Genomic DNA, 19,116 nt, shown 5'->3' on the forward strand with positions numbered 1-19,116 from the left:
GGCACACCTGGCAATAGTGTAAGTGCAAGGACCAATGAAAAGCACACACTTTATAATAAAACACAGAGATCAGCTTTACTGTAGACCTCTATGGGAAGTAATAAACATTAACAACAGGTATATGTTAGGAGAATCAAGAGAACAGCAAATACTGTGACGGAAAGCAATATAACTCACTTTTACACTCAGGCTGCTTTCAGGGGATTCCAACCATGAATAACCCCAAGAGCAGAGGAAACACTTACATGGCAACCTCAAAGTGGATTTAACTCCTCTTCATAAAATGGGCCCCATGATGTCCAAGCAGAAGGAGAGCAGAAGAATGACTCTCTGTTGTGTCAGACTTCTCCCTTCTAACCCCCCGACACCATGATCCCAATAGGAAAACACTGTACCCAAATGATGCTTAATAGCTACTTTCAAGGTAAAGCTAATCCCTCACACACCATGCAATATAGAGGCCTGACTACGCATGCGCGTGCCCGTATGGCATCAATAACTTTAGTCTCTTTGTAACTGGATGAATGTTGGGATCTTCAGCTAGCCACTTTCGTTGGTGCACTTAAACTCCTTAAACACTTAAACTGTAATTGTAATCCTGTGGCAGTATTTGTATAGTAAAGTGAACACGGTGTCTGTTCAGCAGGGCCATCTACACAACCCAGTGCCTGGTGAATATGAGCAAGGTATGATGTCTCTGTATGTGTGCAATGTTCCTGTCATCTGACAGTGGGAGAAATCCCTCTCACCAGATCCTGTGACAAAGGCCCAAACGATCGTCCTGAAAATGACAGGTTCCTCTGGTCACCTCACGATGAGCACTTCACACTGTCAGTGTAGGCACTGTACTGTAGACCACTTCTCTCAGTTTGGATGTTCCTTTGTCTGATGCAGATCACCAAGCATCCAGTGCACTGCCCAAAAGCACTTCTTTTCCAGGTCCAATCTCTCTCCTGCCACATGCAGTCCCCCTCTCCTTCAGGACAAACCCAAGATGGCCCCCTTCATTCTCCTCTCCCTAAGCATGATGGCTTTCGTAGTTCTTTATTTTTATTCTATCTCCATATCAGCCTATAAGGCCGTTTCTGTTCAAAACTCCATCGTCCACAATGCTTTGCAGCTGCACTTCCTGCTTGAAAGAGTCCTTGTCATTGGCTCCTTTAATGGCTCTTATAATTGGCTCTCTCTCTCTTACAGTCTGAGAGGAGAAAGGGGGGGCTGAAATCCCTCACTGCTTTGTCTGTGTCAGGGCAAGTGTCAGGTTACACAGGAGAGGCCAGTCAGCAGATCACAGCCATGAGACAGGATTAATATCTCCTGCTACACAAGTGTTTTTTCCAAAATACCATTCTCTGTTGATTTTTCTCTCCCAAACGCCCACAATGCATTGAAAAATAAATAATTATTAATGTAAGGAGCCATTTTGTGACAGCAGAGATAGCACTCTGTTTAGCAAGGAGCTTTCTGTCTTTCTGAGCTGGATCCAGTCATCAACAAGATTGACAAAATACTTCTGTTGATTCTATTGTGGAGGTTGAGAAGACAGAGAATTGTATGAGAAGAGCAAAGATTGTTGCTACTTGACTCAACACTTGATGTCTATCATTTATCTTCATGATACTTGGCTAATATGTTGTCACATACCTAGTAGGAGGCTGAATTGATGAGATTGGCCTCTCTTGTATCTCCTGCCCAAGCCCCACTGAAGGTGGAACAGATGTGCCAAGGGACAGGAGGAACACAAGTGCCGGCAAGGTGTTGCAGCAAAGCTTGCAGCTGGATGTGTAGGCTCGGAAGGCCAGGAAGGACATCGGGTCAGGAACAGAGACAGTGTAGAGTAGACCAGCCAAGGTTAAAATGAGCACTCCGCAGGAGTCGCAGGTTCTGGATGTATCGCTTGTTGGGTCTCCAGACAGACTTGAATGGAGGAACACACTGCAATAACTGGAGCTAAGATAAGGGACATCCAGGGCAGACACTCTAGAATAACATGAAGCCAAACCAAAAGCAGGAGCTTGGTCAAAAGAGCAGTCAAAATCAGCAACAAGCAGGCAACAAGGTACAGAAGCATCAGGAAGAGACGTGGTCAGGAGCAAGCCAAGGTTAGGAACAGATGAGCAGAAGCATTAACAGGGTCCAAGGTCAAGTCAATAAAAAGCCGGGTCAGCAATGTATATAATGCAGGATACTTGCAGGACACACAGGAATCGCTGAAGACCAGTCAGCACTGAAAATGGGCAGGAGTATCCCTTAAATAGCCCGTTTGGTGTCAACAGGAACTGTGGACGCATGCATGTGCCTTCTTGCATGCAAGCGCGTGCCTATGCCCAATTGTATGAGCAAAACCATGTGCATGTGCACATCTGTCCGCCTGACGTCTCACAGTAATTTTCTGACACATGCACAGTACGAGGAGATGCCGAATTATCTTGACAAATTCTTAAACTTCTGAAAGATTTCTTCTGGTACCTTTGATGATCTTCTGGGGAGCATGCCACAGCTGCAGGTTGGTTTATGTTGATGCATGCGTTGCCTGGGAAGATCAGTGCCTGTTGCAGAATGGTGCATGTAGACCAGGAGTAGTGCCTAGAAAGCTTCCACCAGAAACATCTGGAAAGAGTGGCTGTGGCAGACCACTCCTATACTGCCCTGGAGGCCAACACAAGGGCAGATATGCTTTCTATGCATTGCTTCTCCTGATACACATCAAGTTCCCCAGGAAGCATATATAAGCTGTGGCAGAATGTGATTCAGGCATTATTCAGGATGAGGAAAACATCATTCTGTCCTCTTCATTGCCTAATATCCTGCTTAAATGTGTCTCTCATTTAGATGCATTTGAGTTTAGGTGCATTTGATGATTTTTATGCCCAAAAGTTCCTCTGCTGAAGATGGTTTTGGTGCATTCATATTTTTGCCCCCAAATGCTCCTGTCCTTAAACTCCTTTAAAAGCCTATATGTGCATGGGCACATAGGATAACACAGAGAGGTGTTCAGGGGCTTCAGGAAAAAAAATGCCAAACACCTAAAAAAACAGCAAGCTTCAGTATGCATGAGCCCTCAGATGGAAAATATCTTTTCTGCAAAGGATATGAGGGTTTAGTTTGGTTTTAAGTCCAAAGAGATTTGAAAATTATAGTCACATGTTTAAAATAAATTGTTGTGTGGAAGCTTTGTGAACTGAGCCCATAACCATGCTATTAAAGCCCCATCCCTTTCTATATGCTTGCTACAATGGAGACAAAAAAACAGCTTAGTATGAAAGACACTTGAATTCTGGGAAGATAAGAGGTTTCAAAGAGGGAAATTGGAGGTAGAGATAAAAAACTGATTGCAATGGTGATTGATTTATCAGTGAAATAGAACATATTCACTATGCAAAGTAAATGTTCACTTAGCTTGGTGAATGAGATGAAGCTGTGTTCACATTAATAATTCAATCTTGAGCAAGACATGATTGCTTATTAATCGCTTCATGACTGCGCTATAGCCAAAATACAGTTACAGTGCGGTCATCAGTTCTGGGGACACCATGGACGTCCTCCCAGAAACCCCCTCCCCCATGCACCCGCTGCGGTGAGCATCCGGAACACTTTGTGATCGCTGTGTGCTTGGGATCGCAATCACAGAGGCCCTTAACCATGTGATCACCTGTGTTCAAGCACAGTTGATCACAGTGTAAGCACACTTGCCGATCATCAGCTTTTCTTTTCCTCAGTGCTGTCACAGAATGAGAAGAGGAGAGCCAGTAACCAGCAAGTGTAACGGGACATCTACACTGGTAATCAGGGCACTGATCATCAGTGCCCTTACTATAAGTGCAACCCCAACAGCACCAATCAGTGCCCATCAGTGCTGCCTATGAGTGCCCATCAGTGCTGCCAATCAATGCCTATCAGTGCTGCCAATCAGTGCCACATATCAGTGCAGCCACATCAGTGCCACCTAATTAGTGACCAGCAGTGCCACCTATCAGGGCCCTCAGTGCAGTCTCATCAGCAAATATCAGTGAAGGAGAAAATTTTATGACAGAAACTTTTTTTTTTCAACATTTTATGTCTTTTTTCATTTGTTTAGCAAGAAATAAAAAAACCCAGTGGTGTTTAAACACCACCAAAAGAAAGCACTAGTATTTTGTTTTAGTACAGTGTTGCATGACTGTGCAATTGTCACTCAAGGTGTGAGAGCGCTGAAAGCTGAAAATTGCCCTGGGTAGGAACGGGGGTAAAAGTGTCCAGTACTGAAGTGGTTAAGCTTCACCTTGTTTACCAAGTTAAGTGATCATTCACTTTGCTAAGTCAATCTCTCCCACAGTCACTGGGATTGATTTACTAAAGAAATTGAGCATGTTCAATTTTTAAAGTGTATGTTTACATTGCAAAGTGTATGTTCACTTACCATAGCTTAGTAATTGGGGCGCAGCAGTGTTCACTTCAATCTTCCATTCATGTACAGTACATGCAAAAGTACTATGTTTTCTGTGTTTTCCATGAACATTAGACATGATTAGGTATTCAAGGTAAACATAACTTCACCTAATTTACTAAACTAAATGAACATTAATAGCACTAAATAAATAGCCTCAAATGCTTTCATAAATCAACTTCATATACTGTATGTAGCCCCATCTTTCCACCATCTTTCCATCAGATTCCAAAAACACTTTCTGGCACACTTAAAAAGGAACTTTATCCGCTCAACGCAAATTTCAGGTATTTATATAGAGCTGACACTTTATGCAGTGCATTTACATAGAGTTACATAGTTAGTCTGGCTGAAAAAAAGACAAAAGTCCATCTAGTTCAACAATTAAAAAAAAGTTATAATCCTATACCCCCAGTTGATTCAGAGGAAGGCAAAAAAAACATCTTACGGCTCTTATCCCTTCTGATGATGTACGTGTGATACGAAACGCGCGTCAAGGAGGAGCCCCTGCTAGCCGTGACGTCAAGCCGCCGGATCAAGGAGGTCCGGCGGCCACTTATCCATACCAGCTGGACCACAAGGTGACTATCCAGGGGCCCAGAGTAACTTTCAGCTGATCCTGTTTGGAGCCAGGTCTACCATAAGGGACCCCCAGATGTGGCACCCCCCATCACGGAATCATCTGTTCCAGGCTTCTTTCCATCCACAGCTGAAGTGACCTTTGGTGTATGAGACACAAATGCGCAATTAAATTGTGCTTCCGGTGAGTGCGCAATTTACTCATTTTTCGCATAACGCCGGACTATATATGTCACAGGGACCTTATCATAATTTTTTCAATCTATCTGTGACCTTTTTTTCACAAGACTTTTATTGGACTATTTTCTTATTGTGCATTCATACTGTGCGTTTTTATGGTGAAGTGAAGGCGTGTGGGGTACACACCATTACTTCATCTTTGTTTGGAAAGGTCACACACATCGTATGTGGCCTATACTACTTGATAAAATTCAAGGAACTGTGCACTACCCTACAAGCACTGGTGCAGTTTTATTTATTTATTTTTTAGCGCTGCACTATCTATGTTATGTTGAAAAAAAAACTCAGCAAAGCATGATCCAATTTGCTCCAGCAGAGAAAACAATTCCTTCCTGATCCCCCGAGAGGCAATTGGATATTCCCTGGATCAACTTTACCTAAAAAATGTTAGTATCCAGTTATAATAATCCAGACCTTTTTTAAAGCAATCCACTGAGCTGGCCAGAACCAACTCTTGAGGGAGTCTATTCCACATTTTCACAGCTCTCACTGTGAAGAAACCTTTCCATGTTTGGAGATTACATTTCTTTTCCTCCAGACATAAAGAGTGCCCCCTTGTTCTCTGTGATGACCTCAGGGTGAATAGCTCTACACCGAGTTCACTATATGAACCACTGATGTATTTATACATGTTGATCATATCCCCCCTTAATCTTCTCTTCTCATTTCCTCTAATCTTTCCTCATAGCTGAGTTCCTCCATGCCTCTTATCAGTTTGGTTGCCCTTCTCTGTACTTTCTCCAGTTCCCCAATGTTCTTTTTATGAATTGGTGCCCACAATTGCACTGCATATTCCAGATGAGGTCTTACTAATGATTTGTACAGGGGTAAAATTATCTCTCTCTCTGGAGTCTATACCTCTTTTAATACTAGAGAGGATTTTGCTCGCTTTAGAAACCGCAGCTTGGCATTGCATGCCATTATTAAGCTTGTGATCTACCAGAACTCCCAGACCCTTCTCCACCATTGATTGCCCCAGTTGTACCCCTCTAATATGTATGATGCATACATATTCTTAGCCCCCAAGTGCATAACCTTACATTTATCAACATTAAGCCTCATTTGCCACATAGTTGCCCAATTAAACAGTGCATTGAGGTCGGCTTGTAAGTTGGAGACCTCCTGTAAGGACTTTATTTAACTGCACAGCTTGGTGTCATCTGCAAATACTGAAATGGGATTTCTAATCTCAGGCCCTATATCGTTTAAACATATATTAAAAAGTAAGGGTCCCAACACTGAACCTTGGGGTACACCACTGACAACCCTAGACCATTCAGAGTATGAATCATTAACCACTACTCTATGAATACGATCTTTTAGCCAGTTATCTATCCATTTATATACAGAGTTTTCCAAGCCTGTAGACTTTACCTTACACACGCTACTAGTATACCACGTCCACTGCCACCCCTCTGACCAAGGTTTTGCTCACCTCCTCATAAAAAGAAATCAGATTTGTTTGACAACTTCTGTCTTTCATGAATCCATGTTGTCTGTTGCTTAAAATATTTTTTTCTAGCAAGAACTCTGGTCTTTTATTAAACTATCCAATATGTTCCCAACTATAGCAGTTAAACTAACAGGTCTATAATTACTTGGTAAAAATTTTGACCACTTTTTAAATATTGGGACCACATTGGCCTTAAACCAATCCAGTGACACTATGCCAGTCATTAAAGAGTCCCTAAAAATTAGAAACAATGGCTTTGAAATGACAGAGCTCAATTCTTTAAGGACCCATGGGTGTATGCCATCCAGTCCAGGTGCTTTATTCACCTTTATTCTGTCTAAATATTTTTGGATCATATCAATTATGAGCCAATGTGTATCATCTGGAGCTGTGTCAATACCATGCCCATTATGGACAAGAGCTCCCCCATGCTCCTTTGTAGACACAGAGCTGAAGAAGGTATTTAATAAATTTGCTTTCTCTTTGTCCCCAATCACCCACTCTAGATTATTTTGTAAAGGGCCTACATGCTCTGGCCTGACCCTGATACTATTAATATATTTGAAGAATTTTTGGGGGTTGGTCGTGCTATTTTTTGCAATCTGTCATTCGTTTTCAATTTTTATTTCCTTTTTTCATATTATGTTATACTCTTTGTAATGTTTAAACTATAATAGCATTCCTTCATTTTTATGTTTAATAAAAGCTCTTTTCTTATTATCTATAGCTTTTTTAACTTTGGCTGTAAGCCACATAGGTCTGATTTTTTGCCTTTTAAACTTGTTGACCATGGGAATATATTTTGCAGTGTGTTCACATACAGTCTTTTTGAAGAACTCCCATTTCTGTGTTGTGTTCATCGATGCCAATATTCCCTCCTAGTCTAAGTCTTTGAGTGCAGCCCTTGGAAAATGAGCTCTCCTATAATGAACATTTTTTATTTTTCCCCTATGTGCTTGCTGTTTACAGTTAACAATAAATGAAATCATGTTATGGTCATTGCTAGAGATGAGCGAATCGAACTTGGCGAAGTGGAATTCGTTTCGAATATTAGGAAAAATTCGATTCGCACCGAATCCGAATTTTAGCAAACTTCGGATGCACGAATCGAATTTTCCCCGATCAGCCGGCAAAAAGTGTCACTGCAGAGAGCTCCGCTATTTCTGACAGTTCTCTGACAGTTCCTTCACATTTACAGCGGTTGAAACATTGTATCTATTTGTTTCCATTTAGGATACAGATGTTTTTATTCGGAAACAAATAGATACAATGTTTCAACCGCTGTAAATGTGAAGGAACTGTCAGAGAACTGTCAGAAATAGCGGAGCTCTCTGCAGATACACTTTTTGCTGTACTGGAATTCTTCTTCTTTTCATTCTTCTTCTTCTTTTCATTCTTCTTCTTCTTCTTCTTTTCATTCTTCTTCTTCTTTTCATTCTTCTTCTTCTTTTCATTCTTCTTCTTTTCATTCTTCTTCTTCTTTTCATTCTTCTTTTCATTCTTCTCATTCTTCTTTTCATTCTTCTTTTCATTCTTCTTCTTCTTCTTTTCATTCTTCTTCTCATTCTTTTCATTCTTCTTCTCATTCTTCTTTTCATTCTTCTTCTTCTTCTTTTCATTCTTCTTCTTTTCATTCTTCTTTTCATTCTTCTCATTCTTCTTTTCATTCTTCTTTTCATTCTTCTTCTTTTCATTCTTCTTCTTCTTCTTTTCATTCTTCTTTTCATTCTTCTCATTCTTCTTTTCATTCTTCTTTTCATTCTTCTTCTCATTCTTCTTCTTTTCATTCTTCTTCTTCTTCTTTTCATTCTTCTTCTTCTTTTTTTCATTCTTCTTCTTCTTTTCAGTCTTCTTCTTTTCATTCTTCTTCTCATTCTTCTTCTTCTTCTTTTCATTCTTCTTCTTCTTCTTTTCATTCTTCTTCTTCTTTTCATTCTTCTTCTTCTTCTTTTCATTCTTCTTTTCATTCTTCTTCTTCTTCTTTTCATTCTTCTTTTCATTCTTTTCATTCTTCTTTTCATTCTTCTTTTCATTCTTCTTCTTCTTCTTTTCATTCTTCTTCTTTTCATTCTTCTTTTCATTCTTCTTCTTCTTTTCATTCTTCTTCTTCTTTTCATTCTTCTTTTCATTCTTCTTCTTCTTTTCATTCTTCTTCTTCTTCTTTTCATTCTTCTTTTCATTCTTCTCATTCTTCTTTTCATTCTTCTTTTCATTCTTCTTCTCATTCTTCTTTTCATTCTTCTTCTTCTTCTTTTCATTCTTCTTTTCATTCTTCTTTTCATTCTTCTCATTCTTCTCATTCTTCTTTTCATTCTTCTTCTCATTCTTCTTTTCATTCTTCTTCTCATTCTTCTTTTCATTCTTCTTCTTCTTCTTTTCATTCTTCTTCTCATTCTTCTTTTCATTCTTCTTCTTCTTTTCATTCTTCTTCTTCTTCTTTTCATTCTTCTTTTCATTCTTCTCATTCTTCTTTTCATTCTTCTTTTCATTCTTCTTCTCATTCTTCTTTTCATTCTTCTTCTCATTCTTCTTTTCATTCTTCTTCTTCTTCTTTTCATTCTTCTTCTTCTTCTTTTCATTCTTCTTCTTTTCATTCTTCTTCTTTTCATTCTTCTTTTCATTCTTCTTTTCATTCTTCTTCTTCTTCTTCGTCGTGCCCCGTGACTGCCCAAATGAGTGAAGTGTGCGGTGATTCTAAGATCGACGGCACTCATCTGCATATCATACTGACTGACAGTATTATTTCTCTTCCCCAGCAGACTCCAAGGGCATTTAAATTAAAGGTACAGTGTTCTGCACTAATATAAAGGCTCTCTGAAGCCTAGAAACCCTTTTAAAAAGGTAAATTCGCAGCAAATAAATTCGCATCGAATCGAATTTCTCCCGCAAATTCGGCAAATCAGCCGAATCGAATTTTTGAATAATTCTCTCATCTCTAGTCATTGCTACTCAGATGTTCTTTTATATGGACATTCGTAATAAATTCTTCATGGTTTGAGATTACCAGGTCCAGCAGAGCATCATTTCTAGTTGGGGCCTCTATAAACTGTACCATAAAATTGTCCTGTAGTAGTTTTAGAAATTTTTGCCCTTTAACTGTTCCTGCAGTAACATTACTCCAGTCAATTTCTGTAGTCTCCTAGATTGTAAGCTCGAAAGAGCAGGGCCCTTGATCCCCTCATGTTTTGCATTGTATTGGTATTGTTCTGTCACATGTTCTGTCCCCCTTTGTAATGTACAGCGCTGAGCGAACTATTGGCGCTTTATAAATACTGTATAATAATAATAATAATAATAGTAGTTAAAAACCTCCATTATTATAACTGTCCCAGCCATTGCAGCCCTTTCGATCTGTGCAAGGAGCTGAGTCTCCACCTCCTCATTAACACTGGGTGGCCTATAACAAACTCCAATGATTACATTTGTAGTACACACCCCCATGTGCAGTTCCACCCATAATGCTTCAGCCTCATCGCATACTCCATCAATTAGGTCCTCTTTCACACTCGCTTTGAGCTCAGACACCACCATCTTTCCTATTTACTCTCTCTCTCCGAAAGAGAACATAGCCAGGAATATTATTGGCCCAGTCATGTGAAGAATGAAGAAAAGATTCAGCAATACCAATTAAATCATAGTTCTGTTCATGCACCAAAGCATCCAACTCACCTATTTTGCTTGGCAGACTTCTGGCATTGGTGAACAAACACTTTAATCCATTGCCAACTTGTGCGCACGTATTTTGTATATTTTTTTATTTTCATACAAATGGTACCAATTCCACTGGTTGATTGTAACATGGGAACCTTCTTATCTGCCATAGCCCTCCCCCCATCTTTCCCCATTCCATCCACCAATAAGTACTGACCCTTGTCTGATCTGTCTACCCTATTATAATTTATTTTCCCTCCCCCCTCAACCCTAGGTTAAATACTCCTCCAGCCTTCCCATAAACTTCTCCCTCAGCACAGCAGACCCCCTTCCAATTAGATGCAAACCATCTCTAGCATATAGATTGCACCCCAATGAAAAGTCAGCCCAGTACTCTAGAAACTCAAATCATTCCCTCTTACAACAGGTCTTTAACCATGCATTGAGTTCTCTAATCTCCCGGTCTTTCCTGAGTTGCGCATGGCACAGGTAATATTTCAGAGAATATCACCTTGGAGGTCTTTCCCTTCAACTTGCAGCCTAGTTCTTTAAATTGATTCTCGAGGAGCCTCCACCTTCCATGTATTCTGTCATTGGTTCCAACATGGACAAACACAGCAGGGTCATGCTAATAATTTATCGACCCGGTCCACCACATGCCGAACCCTGACACCAGTGAGACAGCAAACCATTTGGTTGAGGCGAGCCTGGCGACAAATTATTCTGAGTCAGGAATCAGTCCTTCTGATTATAGAATCCCCTACTACCATCAGCTGTCTAGGCCGTCCTGCACTACCCTCACCACCCCTCCCAGATGGTCTGCCCTCTCAGCTGTTATGGATAGCAGTAACATCCAGGGCTTCCACCCCCACATCTTCACGCAACTTGTCAAATCTGTTTGGGTACATACACCCAGGGCTAGCCTTCCTTTTCTGGGAGCCCCTACCACTCCCTCTCGTTACAGTAACCCATCTACCTACCTGATAATCCTGATTAGCCCCTCCGTCCTCCACATCAATTCCATTAGCTACCTGCACAGAGAGCAGAAGACCCCTTTCAATGTTGGTGGTTTTGCCCAGTGTTGCAACTTGCTCCTCCTGATCTCTAACGTGAGTTTTCAGAAGGGCAACCCGCTCACATCTGTCGCAGCGGTATCCATCCTGCATCTGTCACAGCGGTATCCATCCACTGCAGAAAACCTTCAACCATGTTCAGCGGCAGACTGACCATTTGGAAACTCGGGTACTCCCCGAGGGCCTGGGGTCAGTAGGGGGCCCCATGAGATGCCCCTGGTACCTTTTTCATAGGCTTTTTTGAGTTTGGGCAAGGACACAGGGGCCCCATGATCCCCTATTGCCCGGGGGACCCATGAGTTGTCAGTCTGCCCCTGACCATGCTAGCACTCATATCCCAGTTACAATATTAATAGAAAATATAAGTTGTCACTTACAGGTTAGTAGACTGCAGCTATAATCTGCTGTTTTCAACTCCAGTTTTTTAACTCCACTTATTAAAGGTCCAGCAAGCAAAATACAGGCAAGAATGAGCAAGCTCAGAGTGAGCTCTACAGCAATTATATAGGACTTGTATCACCTGTGACCAATTAACCCCTCCCCTTAATTAGCAGACTGAAGGAAGGCAAGGAAAGGATGAAAAAAATGCTATTTAAGAAGTGATAGAAAAAGTGACTTAAAAAAGTAAAAGCTTTTAGCAAGACCCAAAGAAGAAAATAAAAACTACAAGCACCAGCAATCACCAGCAGTCAAAAGTAAAACTTTTTCACTCTCCACTCAAATTTTCCCCTCTTTTTAGCTATCAGCCAGCAAAAAATGCCAGACCAATTACTTTTGGTCACTTGAAAAAGGAGGGATGGCTACTCTTAAGAGCTGTAATTCCTAACTCTTCCTCCAATTTGGATGTACATACCCTCAAATTAAATCTGAGAGTGTGCACTTTCAGCCCATATCCATTATAGAACTATAGCTTGAATATGTTTTGATAAATACCTGAAAAAAACTGAAATTGTGCCTGTGTCCAAATATAAATGGACCTAACTGTATGCTTATGGCCAGTGGGAACAGGGTAACCTACCAGCATGTCTTTGGAATGTGGGAGGAAACCCACACAGGTACAGGGAGAACATGCAAACTTCAGGCAGGTAGTGTCATTGTTAGGATATTGAACCTGGCACTGCCCGACAGATGTGCTAGCCACTTAGCTACTGAGCCTTTTGCTTCACTTTGGTGCTTTGTTATGCTGGTATTCTATTTTTGTAAACCCAGAGGATGCAGCATTGTCCTATCACCCAGAAGGCATTACTTTCCTCCATTTATAAAACAATATGTAAACAGACAGTTTTTTGGTATGATCAGTCATGTTTTCAACATCAAAGTTCATGATTTCTGCCAGGGTATGCAAACTTTTGAGCAACAACTGTACATTTTTCTTTTTGGCATTAGATGTCCTTTAAACTTCACATTTACAACAATCACAAAAATGGTATACACGGATAAAAAGCATATTTGCATTGTCTCCCTTTGCTGAGTTTTTATTTCTGTGTTCTATAATGAGAAAGTCTACTTGATATTGTAAGCAGCACAGCAGTCCTCCAACACAGAATTTAGAAAAAAAATCCATTCTCTGTAAATAAATGGTCATGGTAATAAGTATAATGACTGCATAATTAAGGAAATAATATAAATATTAGAAAACAGCCTTTTTATAATGATGATGCTGATGACAATAATAATAATAATATTAATAATAATAATAATGTAGTTTGCAGAATATCATTCAAGGACCACATTCCATTTAGAGAAGCCATGCCATCTTTTATGAAATAATCAGGTTTGCAATATCATTTCCTTTTCTAAACCATAATTTCCTGTTTGCATCATAGAAACTGACATTGTTATTTCCTAGCAATATAACATGAAACTTGTACAAACATTCTGAGCTCTGCAAATCAGTAATATTTGTAAGAATTCTTAACCTTTTCCAAACATACCATTGATTCTCCCTGTTGTAGGCTGTAAACACTCATGCTCTTTTTGCAGGTCTGTACAAGGTATTGGTTGAAATAACATGCCCATAGATTGCAAACTTCAATCTGACAGTATACATTGTAATGTAAAACGATGTAGTCCTGCAACTCCCAGTTCAAATGAAAGAAGACCTGGACTATAGAAAATGTGTCTAGAAAATGGCATGCACAGGGCAAAGGACTAGTCACCAATAATGCTCCCTGCAGATAATCTTTTCTCCATTACTGACTCGCTACACTGTTCTGTGCTGTGTCTTTATGTGGACCAGACATCTTGGTAGAGGCAGTTCTTTGCTTCCTTATGTCACTGCTGCACGCCTAATGATGGCTGAGGTAATATTCAAGAAGAAAAAGGAGAGGTGCAAAATTACACACAAAATGAATGATGCAGATCCTTTCAGCTTAAACCGGCCATAGATGGTTCAAATCTCGGCTGGTTCAGCAGGGACTGGCCAAAATTCAAACCATGTATTGGCAGACTGAATGTACCCAAGATGATTGATCTTCTTGGATCTTCTTGGGTACAACCAGCCTGTTGAGTTTTATATGCAATTATTGCTAGCGGCTATTATAGCCACTACCAGCCACTGTGTTCTCCCGATGGGGTCTGCTCCCCCCCTCCCACCACGAGAACATAATGGCTCAGCGGAAGGAATTCCCCCATCAACACTTACTGTGTTGATGGGGGAATCAAGTGATTTTCTTACCTGTGTTCCATGGTTGCAGGGAAGAAAATCCCACCATCTATAGCCGGCTTTGCTCTCCAACAAGGAGAACCGTTAGCAGCATAATATACAACATCAGCATATTTCACACTAAACTTTGTGAGACTAGCAGTGAGAGGTGCTGTTCCTTCGATAACACTGTTCAACAGGTAAAAAGTTTTGGGCATAAAATTAGCTAATCTTACATAATTTTGGGGTGCTGAAAATGAAAATGACCCTAAAAAATGTTGATTGGCTCTAGTTTCCATGATATATTCACCCATCTAATGACGTAAGCCATTCAAAATTATGATGCAACTTCAGGTGCATATTGCGCAATTGATACTGGTGACCAATAGAAAATTGCATGTATACTGAGATGATGCAATATTAGCCATATATTAGCCATTAGCCATTAGCCATTAGCCATAATATTAGCAATATTGCATCACTTCACTGCATAAAAGCTGCAGTATCTGTAGCTGATTGTAGTTCGACAGCGTCTTTACATTTCGTTTTATGCTTATATAGGCTACTCAGTAATGCCTCGAACTTGTGTGAATAAAGCAGATAATTTCTGCTATATCTGCGGTGAAATAACTTTTATCTCACAAAAAAGGAGGATAACAGGAATGATTAAGAAAGCCTACAACTTGTATTTTGGCTGCAAGATAGGAGACCAGGACAAGAGCTGGGCACCACATATATGCTGCAATTCTTGTGGGACGGCACTGGAGCAATGGTTGAATGGAAAAAAGGCATCTATGCCTTTCGCTGTGCCAATGATTTGGAGAGAGCCAAAAGATCATGTTAGTAATTGTTACTTTTGTATGGTGCCTCCAATTGTAAAAGGGCTAAATAAGAAGAAAAAGTTATCTGTGCACTATCCAAATATTCCATCGGCAATACGTCCAGTTCTTCATGGAGAGGGGCTACCAATTCCTAAAGCACCAGAATCCTTCGTGGTTGAGTCAAGTGAGGAAGAACCTGAAGCGTGTAGTCACGTGCAGTTGTAAGAGATAGCCCTTTCCTCGAATACAAGAGAAAAGCCAAGAGAAGCAAAACCGACACAAACTGAAGACAAAACTAGTGAGAATCCTAAGTATTAAAATGATTCAACTTAGCTTATGGCTATAATTTTTCTTGGTAATCCTATGCAATATATTATGCCATTTAGGCTTTGTTATGTAGTCAATATCACTTGCTTTATATTTGTGGAAAGACATCTATCTATATAATTATTGTGCATTATGTAGTCATTACGCCTATAGTAGAAAACTTTCCGTTTACAGAAAAACTAGAGCCAATTGACAAATTTCATTGTTATATTTGAACTCAGAATGTGAAATTCATTAAGAAATGGATCCTTTTGTTTCCAAAACTGGCAAAAAATAAAAATTTGTTGAACAGTGTAATCTCTCATTGTAGATAAACAGCTACTGTATGATCACATTCTCAGGAGGAATTTAAAACAAAATGCACATGTTTGGGGTAAAATAACATTTCTAGATGTTTCCTAGAAAATTGCAAATCTACAGTTTTTTATTCAGGTTCACTTTAACGCAGAACTTAACTATCTGAGCAACATAAACCAAAAATGCTAATTAATTCATTTTAATACATAAAGAAAATGTATCCATTCACCCATATCTCCATGCTTTATTAGGTTTAGAAATCACACACCCCAGCATTTCTAGCCATGGGCATCCTAAGTAAGGGCAGATATTATCATGTACTTCCTGGATTCCATCTCCGCTTAGGGTTCATTCACACCAGCTGCTGCATTGCAGCGCAGCGACTGGTGTGCGGTCTGGATGGAGCAGCGCAATGTTGATACACTGATACTGGCACATCACAGTGTTCACTCTTTTTTTTAATATTCAAAGCAAACTAATCCATTCACCCATGTCTCCATTGCTCCTGTTTCTTCTTCCTGGAGGCTGCCATTTTGCTTAAGCCCAGAGCCCTGAGCAGCATTTAAGCTGCCAGCATATAAGCTTCTACAACTTATTTTTAATGTTTTAAATAGCTATACCTGCAAAAGTCTGATGTGATCCTTTTTTCTAACTAAAGTTTCACTCCCCCCCCCCATTTTTTTCCAGCCCCTGCTCTCCTCCCATTTTTTATCTCTCTAAAGTCCAGCCTCCTCCTGGTTTTTGGGTTTTGTTTCTTTAAAGTCCAGCACCCCTCCAATTTTTTATTTCTCAAAAAAATGTTAACCTGCCCCCTCCAAAGTCCAGCCCTTCTCCCCCTACTTTTTCTATTGCCAAAATCCATCCCCCACTGCCATTTTTTTGTCTATCCAAAGTCCAGCCACTCTCCTCATTTTTCATCTCTCTAAAGTTCACCCCCTCCTTCTAAGTTTTTTTTTTTTGTCTCCAGCCCTCAAGCCCTCTTCACACCTCACTCTCCCTGTTTTTTTTTTTTTCTCTCCAAAGTCCTGCTGCCTTCCCTTCCCCCATTTTTGTCTCTTCAAAGTCCAGTCCCTTTTACCCCATTCCCGTTTTTTTTTTGTCTCTGCAAAGTCCAGCCCCTCTCCCCATTTTTTCATCACTCTAAATTCCCGCCTGGAATAACCCCAGCTGTGCCCCTCCATTTCCTCCTCTTGCATCTCTCTCTGTCACGGATGCTACTGGTTCTTGGTGTCCATAGCAGGCACTAGCACTACTGATAGGACAGTTAGCAGAGCGCCTCCTCTCTAAACTGCACATTGCTGAGGAGTGGAGGAGCACCCCACAATTAGAGCAGAATCTGACCTATGAAAACTAGTACATCTGCATCATCCGGCTGTGTGTTGGGGCTCTGAAGACATATGCAGAGCATGTTGTATCTAGGGGGACTCATGAATTGAATCTTGGGGGGACATAGCCCACCCCAGCTCCCCCTTAGATCTGGCCCTGTTCCCTTACAATCGATTTAGACTTATTTTAGAATAGATTCAAATAAAGTCGATTGTCCAGGGTGGAAGATTTTTTTTATCATTTTGCATTGATTGGCAGCACTGAGAAGCTTTGTTTTTGAATTTGATTCTATTTCGATTAACCAGGTTATGAGTCTGACCGGTGAAAACAGAGATACAACTGATAATTTATGAACGTATCTTTCAAATATCGATTGACATTTGCTTCTCTGTGTGTGTCATACCCATTGATTATTTCTATTGGGAGAGATCAATCAGAAAAGAAATTGATTATATATTGAAGTGTGTATGACCACTACTAGAGCTGGCATTTCAATCATGTGATGTTTGTGATTGGCTGTCAGCAGTCGCATGATCAGAAAGCTCCCAATCGCAAGTCTGCACTGGGAGCTCGTTACATGTTAGTTGCTGTGCTAGGAGTCCACACTGTGCGCACTCTCAGCACAGTAAACTGTTTATAAATAGGCACATATATGTGGCTGCTTGGTGTTAAAGCCCCACCCGCCTATATACACCACAGGGGTGGGAAGAGGTTAACACCTTCCTGCCCGGCCTATAGCAGATTGACAGCCGGGCAGGAGACACTCGCCATTGTGACTGGGCGTCATATGACGTCCTGTCAAAATGAGCTGATCACGTGGCTGTGGGGCCCTGCAGCTGCGAGATCACTGGCTATGTCCACGGGACACAGCCGATGACATATCACTACACTGACCCGTAGCCATTGTCATGTGACTGCTGTAACCAATCACAGCAGATCACATGTCAATTGTATACAATCAATGGCTTCCTGTCATGCCATCCGTTGTATACAATTATGTTGTTAGCTGTGACTGGTCAAGGCAGTCACAGGATACAGACAGGGCCAATCAAAGCCCATCTGTATCATCTGATCAGCTTTAATCAATCACAGCTAATCACAACAAAAGACTGAATGAATCAGTTTCATTCAGTAACAATGATTGCAAATATCAATGAAATACATTGGTATTAGCAATCGTAATGTGTTAAAAAAATCCTGATCACTTGCCCAGAGTAGCTCAATGTTACTATGGTAACATTGTATTGCTTTGGTCAGTGTGCTGAAAAATAAAATAGTAAAAAAAAAGAAAACCTTTAATAAAAAATAAAAAAAATAGAAACATTTGAAAAAAAAAATACAAATTCAATTATTATTATTATTATTATTATTATTATTATTTTTACCAAAGAAATGTAGCAGAATACATTTTGACCTAAATTTATGAAGAAATTTTATTTATTTGCAAAATTTTATAACAGAAATGAAGAAAAGTGTGTTTTTTTCAAAAGATTCAGGTGTTATTTGTTTTACTTAGCAAAAAAATTAAAAACTCAGTGGTGATTAAATACCACCAAAACAAAGCTCTATTTGTATGAAAACAATTATACAAATGTCATATGGGTACAGTGTTGCATGACCGCACAATTGTCATTCAAAGTGCAACAGCGCTGAAAGCTGAAAATTGGCCTGGGCAGAAAGGGGGTATAAGTGCCTGGTATTGAAGTGGTTAAAGAAGCCAAGTGGCAAGAGTTGTTAAAAGGGTTGGGGATGACTGTGAGAGAATGTTTTTATATTTCAGGTGATCCCCTCAGCATGAAATGTTAAGAGAAATAAAAGCCTGACATTGCAGAACAGTAAACGTGTAATTTAGGGTTTGGTATAAAATGATTAAACAGAACCTGCTTCACAGAGCTGTTCTAATCTGCCACATTAAAGATTACATGCTGCTCTGCTCAGATGTCTCTCTTTAGCTGTGCAGCAGGCAGAGGAATTTGCAACAAGTGTGAAACTGTCATGATACAAATAAAACCATAATTTACACATTACATTTATTCAGATCCAGTTAATCCAGACCATGTTTCATGTTACACCCATATTTTGGTGTGATATTAAACACAGTTGTGTTCCCCAACTTCCTATATACCTGAAACGTGGGTGCATCTCCCTGGAGTGCCCTGTATGTTGCTAGAATTTAGTGTGGCTGTGCATGATTCCATTTACAGGGATCTGTGAATAGGAAAACTACAAATCTCATCTGCCACTGAGGCTGGGGGACCCGCAGATCATGCCGCCACAAG

General features: G+C 40.2%; 1 protein-coding gene across 5 annotated transcripts in view; it reads left to right on the plus strand.

Moving 5' to 3' along the window:
• The window catches only part of LOC149462921 (uncharacterized), a 383,187-nt gene that overhangs the window by 327,965 nt on the left and 36,106 nt on the right, over positions 1 to 19,116 (plus strand). The window contains exon 5 of one of the 5 annotated variants that reach the window (XM_089676272.1): positions 647 to 686. The exons of 3 other annotated variants lie outside the window; for them this stretch is intronic. In XM_089676272.1, the coding sequence (XP_089532398.1) occupies positions 647 to 686 (40 nt within the window). Of the gene's footprint in view, positions 1 to 643; positions 687 to 19,116 lie in introns of all 5 variants that reach the window. One more of the 5 variants, XM_089676271.1, reaches the window with a different exon arrangement.

Source organism: Staurois parvus, unplaced genomic scaffold (genome assembly GCF_062004578.1).
Source record: "Staurois parvus isolate SC_StPar_1 unplaced genomic scaffold, SC_StPar_1.0 ptg000165l, whole genome shotgun sequence".
Classification (NCBI taxonomy): Eukaryota; Metazoa; Chordata; class Amphibia; order Anura; family Ranidae; genus Staurois; species Staurois parvus.